General features: G+C 32.9%; 1 protein-coding gene across 2 annotated transcripts in view; it reads right to left on the bottom strand.

Moving 5' to 3' along the window:
- Nucleotides 1-13,217, bottom strand: part of LOC130447969 (butyrophilin subfamily 2 member A2-like) — a 189,980-nt gene that overhangs the window by 125,461 nt on the left and 51,302 nt on the right. For both annotated transcript variants that reach the window (XR_008910291.1, XM_056785054.1), the window contains exons 2-3: nucleotides 12,046-12,216; nucleotides 11,275-11,472 (exon numbers count right to left, since the gene is read on the bottom strand). Coding sequence is in view for 1 of the 2 variants with exons in the window: in XM_056785054.1 (XP_056641032.1) it covers nucleotides 11,275-11,472; nucleotides 12,046-12,216 (369 nt within the window). In the remaining variant the exon portion in view is untranslated. The remainder of the gene's footprint in view (nucleotides 1-11,274; nucleotides 11,473-12,045; nucleotides 12,217-13,217) is intronic.

Raw genomic sequence — 13,217 nt, 5'->3', positions numbered from 1 at the left:
ACTTCGTTAATATATTTCCGTAATTTGATTTTATTTTGTATAAAATTTTCAAATTTATGTTAATAAAATCAATTTTATACATAAACTTAAAATTATTTTCAAATTCATTTCGTAATTGGGATGGTGAATAGCGAAGAAATTGATAAGTTCGGATGCATAAAAGATTGAGACTATAAAATAATTTATAGCGAAAGTCATTTTACTACAAAAGGATTCAAACTGAAATAGAGGCCAAGATATCAAAGAAGTGTGCCGTTACGAGAATATAAAACTTTTATAAAGTAATCTGCGAGTGGTTATATGAGATTTTCTTGAAAATAAGTCACGTCAATTTCACTAACTTTCTTTCTATTCTTCCACTTTTCCGTGTGATGTCGACCACCACTTGCCACGTAATTTGGTCCTCAGCGAGATCTCTTCTCCGTACCGAATCCTGAGTACGCGAGATTTTCTTTGATTGTAGATTTCTCTTTTATGTTTTTTCCACTTTTTCACACTTTATTTTATCTAGTTACCTCCGCACTCAGAGACACAGTCATTAAAATGAAATTTTACTGGATTATTTAATTACTCCGTGGCAAATAGTAACTAGAAATGTTCCCCCAATCATTTTTTTGAAGAATAGAATAATCAATTGATATAATAAGGAATGATTTTATGATCTTGCTATTAAATTAATAGAAAATCGAATCATTTTTTTTTGGATGCAAACAAAAAATCTCGTACGTTTCACTCGAAATATAAAATAGGGAATCCAACAAATATATCTAGAGACATTATCTGAAATGTTCTGGGTCGACTGTAGGTAATAGAGAAAGGGTTTTAACGAAAAAGCACAAAGAACTTTCAGAAAAGAGAAATAAAAATAACACAGCTATCCTGCACCTACTGCGATGCGACTATAGAGGATATAATCTGAAAATCCTTGTAATCTCAAATCAGCGAACTGGACAGTCGCTCCTGATTGAAACCATAATTCACCTCAAAGGATTATTCCCAAGTAAAATACTTTTAATTTGTCCCTGTTACATCGGTTTGTTCAATGACGCTGATATCATTCTCCAAATTCATATAAATCGAAATAAATTGGTTTTTTCATAGATTATATTCTACTGGAAACAGATTTTACTTTATTATTATCAAAAATCAATTACAATAAAGTGTATACACTCAGAAAACAATAAAATATATTTTCACATTAGGTAGAATCAAATCCATTTTGTGCGAGTAGATAAATTTCAGTGTAATTTTAATACAATAACACAGTAATACGAAACAGTTTTCCCAAGTCGTATAATTTAATAATGAAGCCGGTTGCATAAGAAGCCATTTATTTTAGTTGAAAGCCTCAACTCTCAAGAGGTTCACACCCATGTCGTGTCCTTTTGTAGTGAAATACCGTTGACCTACTTCTATGCAATTTTCTTTTTCAACAAAGGGCAGACGAATATATCTAGATACAGTCAGATTATTATCGGGGACGCAGAATTCCTGCCCTGAGAATAGGAATACCGAGGAAATATATTTTATAAAAAAAAAAATAACTTCTTCCATGTTAAATATATCAATTAATTGAATGCATATAGTGTAATACGAGGATTTATTGATATCTAGTTAGCCTAGACCAGTTCCATATATAAACAAAATATTGCGTTACCATAGCAACGATCAATAAATTATTAGAAGTGTCAGTGTAAAGTTTGACGCTAAAAAAGTGAACCAGAATTACGTAATAAATTAAAAGATGTGCACCGCAATTGTGAAAACTGAAAAAATATTTAAAAGGGTTAAGAGGTAAGCAGATTTACGAAGATGTGCTTAATACCCTTGGTGATCAATGTCCTTCGTATGCGACCGTGAAAATTTGGACTTCCAGCTTCAAAAGAGGTAAATTTTCCATTGAAGATAATGACCAATCGGGAAGGCCAGTTTCTGTGTCACGACATAATTTTATAAGACCGTCGAATTGGGCTAAAAAGGGATGGATATCTGAAGCACTGAATATTTCATACGAACGCTTCGTTCATCATATAGTTCACGTAAATTTGGACATGAGAAAAATCGCTGCAAAATGGATCCCCAAATGTTGACCAAAAGCGTGTAAGGGTAGGACCATCGCGTTCGATCTGTGCTCGAATTGAAAACCGAATTGTTACTGTGGATGAGACTTGAGTACATTTCTACGATCCAGAAACTAAGCAACAATCGATGGAATGGCGACACTCTGCTTCTCCAAGACCTAAGAAGTTTTTCGTGTCCAAAAATCTGCTTGAAATGTTCTTGCTTCAGTTTTTCGGGATTGCCATGGATTAATCATGATTGATTTTTTAGATGAGGATAGAACAATAACTGGAGATTATTATTCGACATTACTGACCACTCTACGGGTAAAAACTGAAGAGAAAAGACGTGAAAAGCTATCCAAATGTGTTTTGTTTTTGCAGGACAACGCCCCTGCACACAAATATCATGTTTCCATGCAAAAAATTCGTGATTTTGGGTTTGAATTACTAGAACACCCCCCTTATTCGCCAGATTTGACTTTGTCCAGCTATCATCTCTTTCCTCAACTGGAAACAAGTTCAAAAGGTCGTGAAATTTCTTCCAACGAGGAGGTAATGAAAGCTGTGGAGGTCTGGCTTGCAGAGCAAGAAGAAACAATTTTTTTGAAAGGTCTAGAGACGTTGGAGGTTCGCTGTAATGATTGTGCCGAATTAAGAGGAGAATATGATGAGTAATAAAATATTTTGACATTGAAATTTTGTTTGGTTCTATAGTAGGCTAAGAATTTTTCAATATATCCTCGTAGTTTGGTTTTAAGCATATATAATGTCTTGAATATAAGCAATTCTGGTCCAAACTTCTTGATCTAGGATCTAAGGAGAGTATTATAACATGCCGCGGTTACTCAACCTCAAGTTTGGAATATCAAGGGACGTCGACGGCGACGCTTATCCCTATTGTAAATAGTTTCCATGTCTAGGTTCTTCGATCTGATATTAACGTTAATTTTGGCTTCTTACTCGTGCTATTAGAAGTTAAGTTCATATTTCTCATCGATATTTTCCAATTGATGATTTATCATTGTTTACAGTGGATTAGAATCAAAATATTCAATTTTACCGACTAGTACAGCTATAATAACTCGTGAAAAAATTTTTATAATACCAAAAAAAAAGCCGGTCCTGCTTGGATATAGTGGAATTCTAAAATCTAGCGAAGACGAAATACCCGGAATTTCGTTTGATCTTTGTTTTTATATAACTTTTTATAGCAAGCGGTTAATTTACATTGTTTCTTATGAATAACTTCTAAGAAGGTTTATTTATTCATTAGTTTTGTTCCTTTATTTTTCAAGATCTTTGGAGAATTATTTTAAAAATAGTTTTATGTTAAGCAGTTTAGTTCAATTCACAATAAATAGTCGTCGAGTAAATTCTCAATGTAATCGAAAAATTTAAATGAATTATTTAATTTAGTTAAGTGATAGTGAAAAGTGAATGATTATAAGTTAGTGAAGTTTATAGTATTTAAGTAAATTAGGAACGTAAGAGACAGTGTTTACGAATATAAACAGTATAAATAAAAACGAAACATCGTTTTTTTTATTATAAGTATTCATTAGCCTAGTTTCTATAAAATACGCAGCGGAATTCCAAAAATGTGAGAATGAGAATCGATATTATCATATTTGTAGCGTCTTATTTCCGGGTAAATGGAGTATTTTAATGCATCGCATCTGCTAGAGAACATTTATGTGAAATGTGTTTTGTTGAATTTTCGAGAGGATTCTCTGAACATTCAGAGAACGTTCGTTAACAGAAGCAACCGTGCATAATTCCTGCCTCCTTTGCAATTGTGTCGCAGTCTTATCGTATCTTGTAAACTTCGATTAATGCCGCACTCTATTTTCGTATCTTACAATCGAAGTAGGCGAATTAAGACCGCCAAATTGAATTGTGTGATGTGGCGTGATTTGTTTGTTGTATGTTTGTTCGTTTGGTTCGATAGTAGTTGTGTAGTGGTGTTGAGGAAGAAAGAAATAGCGGCTGAGATTACGACAGCGATAAAAGTCTAGAGGTAGATTTGGGATTACCCCAGTTTCCGTATCTTTGTCTAACTGTTTCCCTTACTAAAGAAGTCGTTTATTCGGTCCTTAACTGCCGAATTGCTCTATACCAGGATAAACGTTGTTTATTGAGCTGTTTGGTTCACACCGAATTGAATTCTTATGTCAATCTATGATCCAATTTTATCATGTGGATTCTATACATACAAGATCCAACAAAAACAAAGTTACATCGCTATCATCAACAGTAATTACCCAAGGACACTGAAAAATTTGAATAACTTGATAATCTGTTGATTTTTAGAGAGGTCGAACGTCGATGTCGTTACTTACTAAGAATAATTTGTTTTCAGTACACATTCTTGTTTCGATTTGTTACAGAACCATCGTTATTTGATTCGATACCAAAAAATCACTCAAGCAAGCGGCAATTTCCCCAACTTTCCAAGCTAATTCTACCGCGGCTATGTGATAGAATTTTAATTTCAGCCCTTCAGAAGTATTTTCATTCCATAAATCAAACATTTTCTTTATTTCTACGAAAATTAATGCTGTCGATTTTCCTTTTACGGCAATTTTCGTCGTATTGAATCGCGGGCAGCATAGTTTTTCTTTGAACTCTGTACCATCTCTCCTTTTCATGTTCACAGTCCAATCCTTTGAAATCAACGCCAAATCTTCCGCCATCCAATTTATAATTTCTGTCATTCCTAAGTCAATAAATGCTTTCCATACAAATTTTCTACTGTAAACGCTATTTTTTTAAATATATCATTATTATTGTTTCAAACAAGTACGCTATATGGATCCTAGAACCGGTCCTGTAAGATTGCAGTAGAATTCTAAAATTCGGCGAAAGCGCGGCGCTTTTGATATCTTTGGAAGTACCCGGAATCCGTTTAATAGTTGAAACTTCAAAATCGAGATGAATCGATATGTATCCACGGTAACGTGTTCAAGTGAGATCTGTTTTCAGTATAATGTGACTTCAAATCTATTTTCATTGGATTTCTACTAGCTATTCAGCAATAAAATATGTCAAAGAAATATGTTATGAAAGTTAAACAATTAAATGTATGTTTAGAATTGGCAAAATAAATGCTAGAAAACTATTTTTGTTTACCAAGCGTACAAATTGGACTTTTCTGAGCAGAAAAACTCTATTTCAGAGCAAGATATAAAATAGAACAGAGACCGGATATAAATTGGTCCACTAGTGTACAAGTTTTAGTTCCTTTAAAAAAGAACCAATGTCGGAAAGTTAAAGTACGAGAATAAACTTCGAGCTTGTTTTATATTTATTATACATTAGAATTTTAATAGAATTTTAGGATTAAATTAATACAAAAAAAAACAATATTTTCAATTAGATTACGTCAATGCGTATATAGAAATTCAAAACTCCCTCGTGATTAAATTATATCTCTTCTTGGTCTGTTATCTCGTGTAGTAGTTCATCCGGTTTCCCGCAAATTGCAACAGGTCAAAAAAGGAAATAGAGGGAGGTGCGCTTTTGATTAGAAAGGGAAATGAACAAGTTCAAGCAGTGTCCATTGATTACATCCCTTTTACTTGGTGGTTTTGCTCGCAGCGACCCGAAACTGTAGAGAATGGAGGAAAGAGTTATTAGATGTGGGAGATAATTGCGTTACCACTATATACTGGGTATCAGTTGAAACTTTGATAGAAAAGATAATACCCGAAGATAATAATTCTTTATATTCCCGAGAAATCAGTTTTTCTATAACAACAATCGTTTTTATATCTAATTTATTTGATTATTTATACAACAAGTCAGAAGTAATTACTCGAAATGTCTTCAGATACCGAATCCATTTGAAGTAACATAGTCTGCTAATCTGAATCTTGTTGACCTCTTAAAAAAGTATGGAAATATTAGACCTCCTGCTGTAAAGCACGATACTATATACATCCTGGTAACCTGAGGAGCGGACATTCCAAATTGAAGCAGTACGGAGGATGGAAATCCAACCGTGTAGTCGAAGGCTATGTTCAGAGAGATAGATTTCAGAAAAGATTCCGGGGAATCCCATGGGATACAAGTAGATTTCACAGCTTCAAATGAAATTAACATTAGACAAGAAGCTTAAGAGAATATCCACCCAGAAAATGGACTTATCTTAAATAACTGTTTCCAATGTTTATAAATCTTAAAATAGTGAGTGAGTTTAAATAATGAAATAATTGTTAGTTTTTACATAAACTAGCTTTTACCCGCGGCTTCGCTCGCATCGAATCCATTAAATAAGTATCAGAAATCATTATAATAGAAAAGAACGAACTCAGTAGCTATATTTGAACCTGAGATATAGATGTTTGAATGTAGAAAAATTTCCAAAAACCTACAAAAATCCGCGCCTAGCTCCTCTCCAACTCAACCGATTTAAGTGTTGAAAAACTCAAAAGAAAGAAGGTGTTTCAGCGAGTGTTTCTCAAAACAAAGCGAAGTCTCTATCTTGAATAGAACCTGAGATATAGATGTTTGAATGTAGAAAAATTGCCAAAAACCTACAAAAATCCATAACTCCACATTGAATGTCCGCGCCTAGCTCATCTCCAACTGAACCGATTTAAGTGTTCAAAAACTCAAAAGAAAGAAGGTGTTTCAGCGAGTGTTTCTCAAAACAAAACGAAGTCTCTATCTTGAATAGAACCTGAGATATAGATGTTTGAATGTAGAAAAATTGCCAAAAACCTACAAAAATCCAAAACTCCACATTGAATGTCCGCACCTAGCTCCTCTCCAATTCAACCGATTTAAGTGTTCAAAAACTCAAAAGAAAGAAGGTGTTTCAGCGAGTGTTTCTCAAAACAAAACGAAGTCTCTATCTTGAATAGAACCTAAGATATAGATGTTTGAATCTAGAAAAATTGCCAAAAACCTACAAAAATCCATAACTCCACATTGAATGTCCGCACCTAGCTCCTCTCCAACTCAACCGATTTAAGTGTTCAAAAACTCAAAAGAAAGAAGGTATTTCAGCGAGTGTTTCTCAAAACAAAACGAAGTCTCTATCTTGAATAGAATCTGAGATATAGATGTTTGAATGTAGAAAAATTGCCAAAAACCTACAAAAATCCATAACTCCACATTGAATGTCCGCGCCTAGCTCATCTCCAACTGAACCGTTTCAAGTGTTCAAAAACTCAAAAGAAAGAAGGTATTTCAGCGAGTGTTTCTCAAAACAAAACGAAGTCTCTATCTTGAATAGAACCTGAGATATAGATGTTTGAATGAAGAAAAATTGCCAAAAACCTACAAAAATCCATAACTCCACATTGAATGTCCGCGCCTAGCTCATCTCCAACTGAACCGTTTTAAGTGTTCAAAAACTCAAAAGAAAGAAGGTGTTTCAGCGAGTGTTCTTAAATAAAAACGAACTCTGTAGCTATATTAGAACCTGAGATATAGATCTTTGAATGTAGAAAAATCGCCAAAAACCTACAAAAATCCATAACTCCACATTGAATGTCCGCACCTAGCTCCTCTCCAACTCAACCGATTTAAGTGTTCAAAAACTCAAAAGAAAGAAGGTGTTCCAGCGAGTGTTTTTAAACCAAAACAAAGTCTCTATCTTGAATAGAACCTGAGATATTGAGGATATAACGTGTGTATGTGAAAAACTCCCATAAGTAATATACAGGGGGAAATCGCATTTGAGTATAATTGAGAATGATGATAATTAGATGAAATCCGATGGTTGATGGCTGATCTGTGCATCAATACCTTTCATTTAAAAAAAAATTAAGCATATCGGTTGGGTAGAACGCCTGAACGGACTCAAAATGGAAATCATCAATTTCATATAAGATAATTTTCATAACTGATTTTTGAAAGTTATAGAAAATATGACGTTTCCTAATGTCAAGGAGTGACAGCTGAAAGATGCTTAAACAAAATGGAGTGGATCTTATTCGAGATAAGGAACTGAAAAATGTGTAGGACATTTGAAAGGCACGAAAACTCAACAAAAAATGTTTGTAATAGAATGAACGGTCGCTTTTATTAATTAAATTCGTTTCTGTAGGTAAATTACGAACCTTTATATTCTTGTTATTTCGTAAAAAGCTTTTAAACAGTCGAATGAATTTTTTTTCTGGTCTGTAATTTGAAATGTAGCTTTTACTTTCAACGACTCGAATAGGTGGAATACCGAAACGATGTTTACGCGGCCTAAGCGTATAGAGTTGATTAGCAGCTAAAAGAAATTTCATGAATAATACAATTTTTTGGCGGCGGTAATAATGTAAGATATCATGAAAGGTATTAAAACGTTTGGTAGACTTGAAACGTTTTAAAATTTTACGAGTATGGAACACGATTATTTTTTTTATCGGGATCACGCTTTTATACTTATTTTTTATCGTTTTATCTATGCATGGTGAGCGTGATGAATACTTTATATTCTACACTTTTTAAGTGAAAATTATTGCGCGAAAACAACCAGCAATAGGTTATTTTGATCCCCAAAAAACAATATCAAAAACACGTCTTTAAAAATGTTTATTTATTCAAAAGAATAAAGTCAATAAATGTCTAGAATCCCAAATTCAGACATTTGGTTTCAAATTAAAAAAAGTAGTTCTGAAATTAGCTGGTAATCAAAATTGAAAAAAAAATGTTTCATATTAAAATTAAATTAGTTTTATTTGATGAAAATGTATCGACGTCGTTTTGCACGTTTGAATTTTGGATAAGCTTTTTATAATTTTTTAAACCGATGGTCCGAAATGATAAATTCACGAAACGTTTTAAACTGGGGGTTTCCAAAGGGCAATTACGACCTCTTCTCCACACAATATGTTTAGAAAGTACATAATTTCCAAATAAATCACGTTATTGGAAAGTTCTATTCGATTTAAAGTCATTCTATAATTAATATAAAGGTTTTAATTTTGTATTTCAGGAAAAATTTCTTATTATGAATTCACGAGAAAGTACATATTCGAATTTTAATAATTTCTAGTAGCATTCCCGAGTTCAGACCACACGTATTGTTTAAAAAGGGTAACATCCTATTACGAAAAAGGTTGTTTCATAATTTACCTTTGGCGAAGCGAACATAAATGATATACGGTCCTTTCTCGACACGTTCCAGACAAATATACGCTTGGTTTGACAAAATAAAATATATATTCGAAGAATGGGATACGACGGAAATCCTTTTAGTTGAAAGAACAACACATCCCTAGATAAAATGCAAAAATTTTCATTGACTCAGCCGTACGACAACTTGACAGTTTTTATTTATATAAAATACATCAAGCGATAAGTCCTTCGAAAAATACGAATGAAACATCTCAATTATGATATTGAGGGTCCACAGAAAGCTCTACAATAGGAGTGTACTTGAATTTCCATAATTAGATCTGTTTTTTTTTGACGAGTTGGTCAAACATCCTGTTTATTCACTACGACAATCATAGTTCAATCATTCGGAAGGATGTTGAAGTGTAGTAAATCTTCACAATCCCACAGGACACGTAACAAAACTTGTAACTTCAATATCCTGGTAGACGACCAGAGACGTTCAAACGTCAAGTCTCCATTATCAAAAAGGTTAAACTTATTAACTTTATTATAATGAACAATTAATGATTAAAATGGAAGTAAAAAATTGGAAATTAGCCTTAAAAAGTTACGTCATGCTTAAATTAAGGCATTTTCTCATGTGAAAATTGTCGTAGAAAAGTATAAGTGTCAAATTTTATATTTCAAGGTAACTTCGAGTTATAATTGCATAGTTTTATCACTGATTTTGTCACGCAAATTTCAAAAGATTAATGAATTTCATTAGCAGTTTCCCGAAACTAACTTTACCCATAAATATTTCGTGTGGTCTTGGAAAATCTGGTTGTTTAACCAAATTTAATTGCTCTTCTATCGTATCAAACCGACATTCTAATAATTGAATATTAAATCAATTCGATAGGAACCGTCATATTGTAAAATAATTGTTGATTTGTAAAATATCGTTCAATGCACAGATTATTGAATATCAAATAATTCAACATACACTTACGTACGGTTCATTTGAATGGAACTAACATCGAAATGAAATATTCCTCTAATTATTGAATGGAATTTTCCTCATATTGTTCATTCGAAACTAAGACTCATTAATACTTGTTTTTCAACCCCCGGTTAACGAGGCATTGTCAATATTATGAACACGATAGAAAAACAGAATTTTCGATTTTTATTAATAATTCAATGGGAAAAAAATTCAATGATTCTTAGTGTAATTACAGCCCGCTATTGAATATTTATAACGCATTAATCTTTTTATTCCGAGTTGATCGTATCAATGAATCGTTTGTTAGCTTGTATATTTTGAAATAAGTTCATGTCGAAATATAACACGCGATTACACTTATTATTATTTCAAATTTATTTATTATCAACGACGAATATGTATTTGTTTGAATTATTGTAGCAATTCCATTTGGAAAGTGACAGTTATAAATTTTACGGATCAACTTGTATTATCATTATTGTGAATTTATGTTATATTTTCAAAAAGGCCGCAGTTAATAATCATCGATAGCATATCGGTAGTATTCAATTTCGATCATTATTTGATCGATTTTGATTAGTTTAAATAAAACTTGACCATATATACCTTATCATTATCTCCAAAAAACTTTCTTTTGGTCTACTTGGAGCCCGGTTTATATCCCACTGGACCCTTATTATTTTTTTCGCCCACATAAACCCTTTGTAGATCCTTATTGATTCTTGGAGATCTTAGGATCATAACAACAGTGGCATTTCATTTTATATCGTTTGTCTGACTTTTTATAAGAACTATGATAAGGATAAGGATTTGATTCGACATGTTTTGAACAGTTTCAGCATATATGTTCATAAATACTAGGATTGTCTCAGAAGTAACTGGCCTAACAAAGAAAACACTGAAATTTTGAAAAAAAAAATATATGGTAGTGAATTTCTCCTATTGCTCGACTTTCAGTTTATATAATACAACTAACTCGTTTCCTTTGCTGCAATTTTGAGCCTCACTCAAATTTCCTCACCAATAATATCAGTATAATTAGAAACTGCTCGATTTTGTAGTTGAAATAACATGATATACTACCCACTAAATCTTATCTCTTGGTTTCAAAATAATGAAATATTCATAAAGACATTAAACGATTATAAAATCCGTCGTTTTACTCACCTAAAACTAGCATACTTTTAGTCTCGATATCTTCGCTCTGAAGCGTCGACACCGAACAAGTGTAGTCTCCAGAGAGATCAGGTCCGGCTTTCAAAATATGTAACGCCCTATGAATACTGTTGGCGTCTACACTGGCGGCATATTCAAGATTCAACCGATCTTTAAGTATTCCCAAGCCTTGTGGTCGTTTCTTTGTACCTGCAAAACCCCATTTTGGCGTTTCACTTGGACCCGTCTATTCATGCAACTGAGCACAGACATAGTTATAAAAGCTTATATATTATGGATGTTTGAAGGACTGAAGCAAAAAATTAATTATTAATTATTTGATCATTCACAAAAGGAAACTCGATGTAAAAAATTATATGATACATTCTGAAATATATGGAAAAGTATTTTTGTAGACTGGTTAAGTTTCTTGTAAGTTAATAAATTGATTTATCATTATTAGTGTCTACCTCTAATGATTTAACAAATTTGTAAGTCTCAAAATAGCAACAGAGATTGGAAAATTACATTAATATAATTTAATATAATTCAAGGATACTTAATATCAAAAGTTTTTCCATAATACAATGTGACTTTTATTAAAAACGATAAATTCTTTAATGTGGAATGATTACTTGAGACCTGGGACAACTTAATCCAGTTGAGAGGAATTTGATGGATTAATTTTTTATTATTATCTTTCGCGATACTTTATCTTGTTTGAATCAGCTCTAATGATGGGAATAATACGAAGAAAGGCGTTTTAAATGTATAGTAACCCACCTGGAATCCACTGGTATACTAAAGTCTTGTTGAAGAACCATTTTACTACTAAGTCCTGGTCATTGGCTTCTAATGAAAAATCACAATCTAATATCACCGGACTACCATGTCTAGTAACTTCTGGCACTTCTAGTCGATTTATTCTAACTCCGATGCCAACATTCACTGAAACTGAAATGAAAGTACTTATATTAGAAATTATTTTGGTCTAAATCAATGACAATACAGTTCAGAAACGGTCATTTCTACGTTCAACCCTTCATCAAATCGGCTTAGTTTTCACGGGTGCTATAATTCTGTTTTAACTCGGTATTGGATAGGATTAACACCAATGACAGCGGACACTGAAAACTGACTCACTAATCTCACTTCGTTCTCTTGGCGGCTACGAACAGTTAAAAAAAGTTATGTTAGTTTTATATTCAAAAATCAAAGTGTAATTTTTCAACGAAATAAACAGCTACCAGTGTCGTTACTCAAGTTTTGAGATGGACAAACAAAAATAATTATTTATAGTTGGATAGGACTTCATTATTATTCGAAATTATCCGCTAAAACATATGATTTCTAAGCATATTTTTGATCCGCGAGAATAAGAAGGAACCAAACAAGCACTGTACGACAGATGATTTATAAATTCGATGTTTTTATTGTACAAAAACGTTTTTGTTTGAACTGATGTTTGATATCTCGGATTGTCGTGTTGGAGAAGATTGTGGAAAACAAATGTTGATGTTTTATTATTCAAAATTGATCGTCCTACGTTGCTCTAATAGAGTGTTGGTGACAGGTCCAGTTATTGCGAAAAAACAGGCCATTTGCTTGTCTTGAAAGATTCATACAGTCGATTGTTGTTAAGCTCTGGGTTCAATACATAGATCCATGATTCGTCGCCTGTCACGATACCATTTGAAGCATCTTGATTAAATTTTGTCAGCCTTTATTCGCCCCACGAGTTTTGTGTCAAATTTTGCGGCGTCTAATGCGAATAAATCTTATTGACAGCCGAATATTTGGGTGTAGTTTCTGCCTCAATCTCGTGGTATATCTCACGTTGATCAGTTTACGTACATCATCGATGTTTTCTGTCACAACAGCTGATTTTGAACGACCTTAACTCACATAGTATTCTCACGACAATACTTTCTGAGAACGTTCGTCATTAAAAATAT

The sequence above is a fragment of the Diorhabda sublineata genome, chromosome 8 (genome assembly GCF_026230105.1).
Source record: "Diorhabda sublineata isolate icDioSubl1.1 chromosome 8, icDioSubl1.1, whole genome shotgun sequence".
Lineage (NCBI taxonomy): Eukaryota > Metazoa > Arthropoda > Insecta > Coleoptera > Chrysomelidae > Diorhabda > Diorhabda sublineata.
This window is presented reverse-complemented; position numbering and strand designations above follow the sequence as displayed.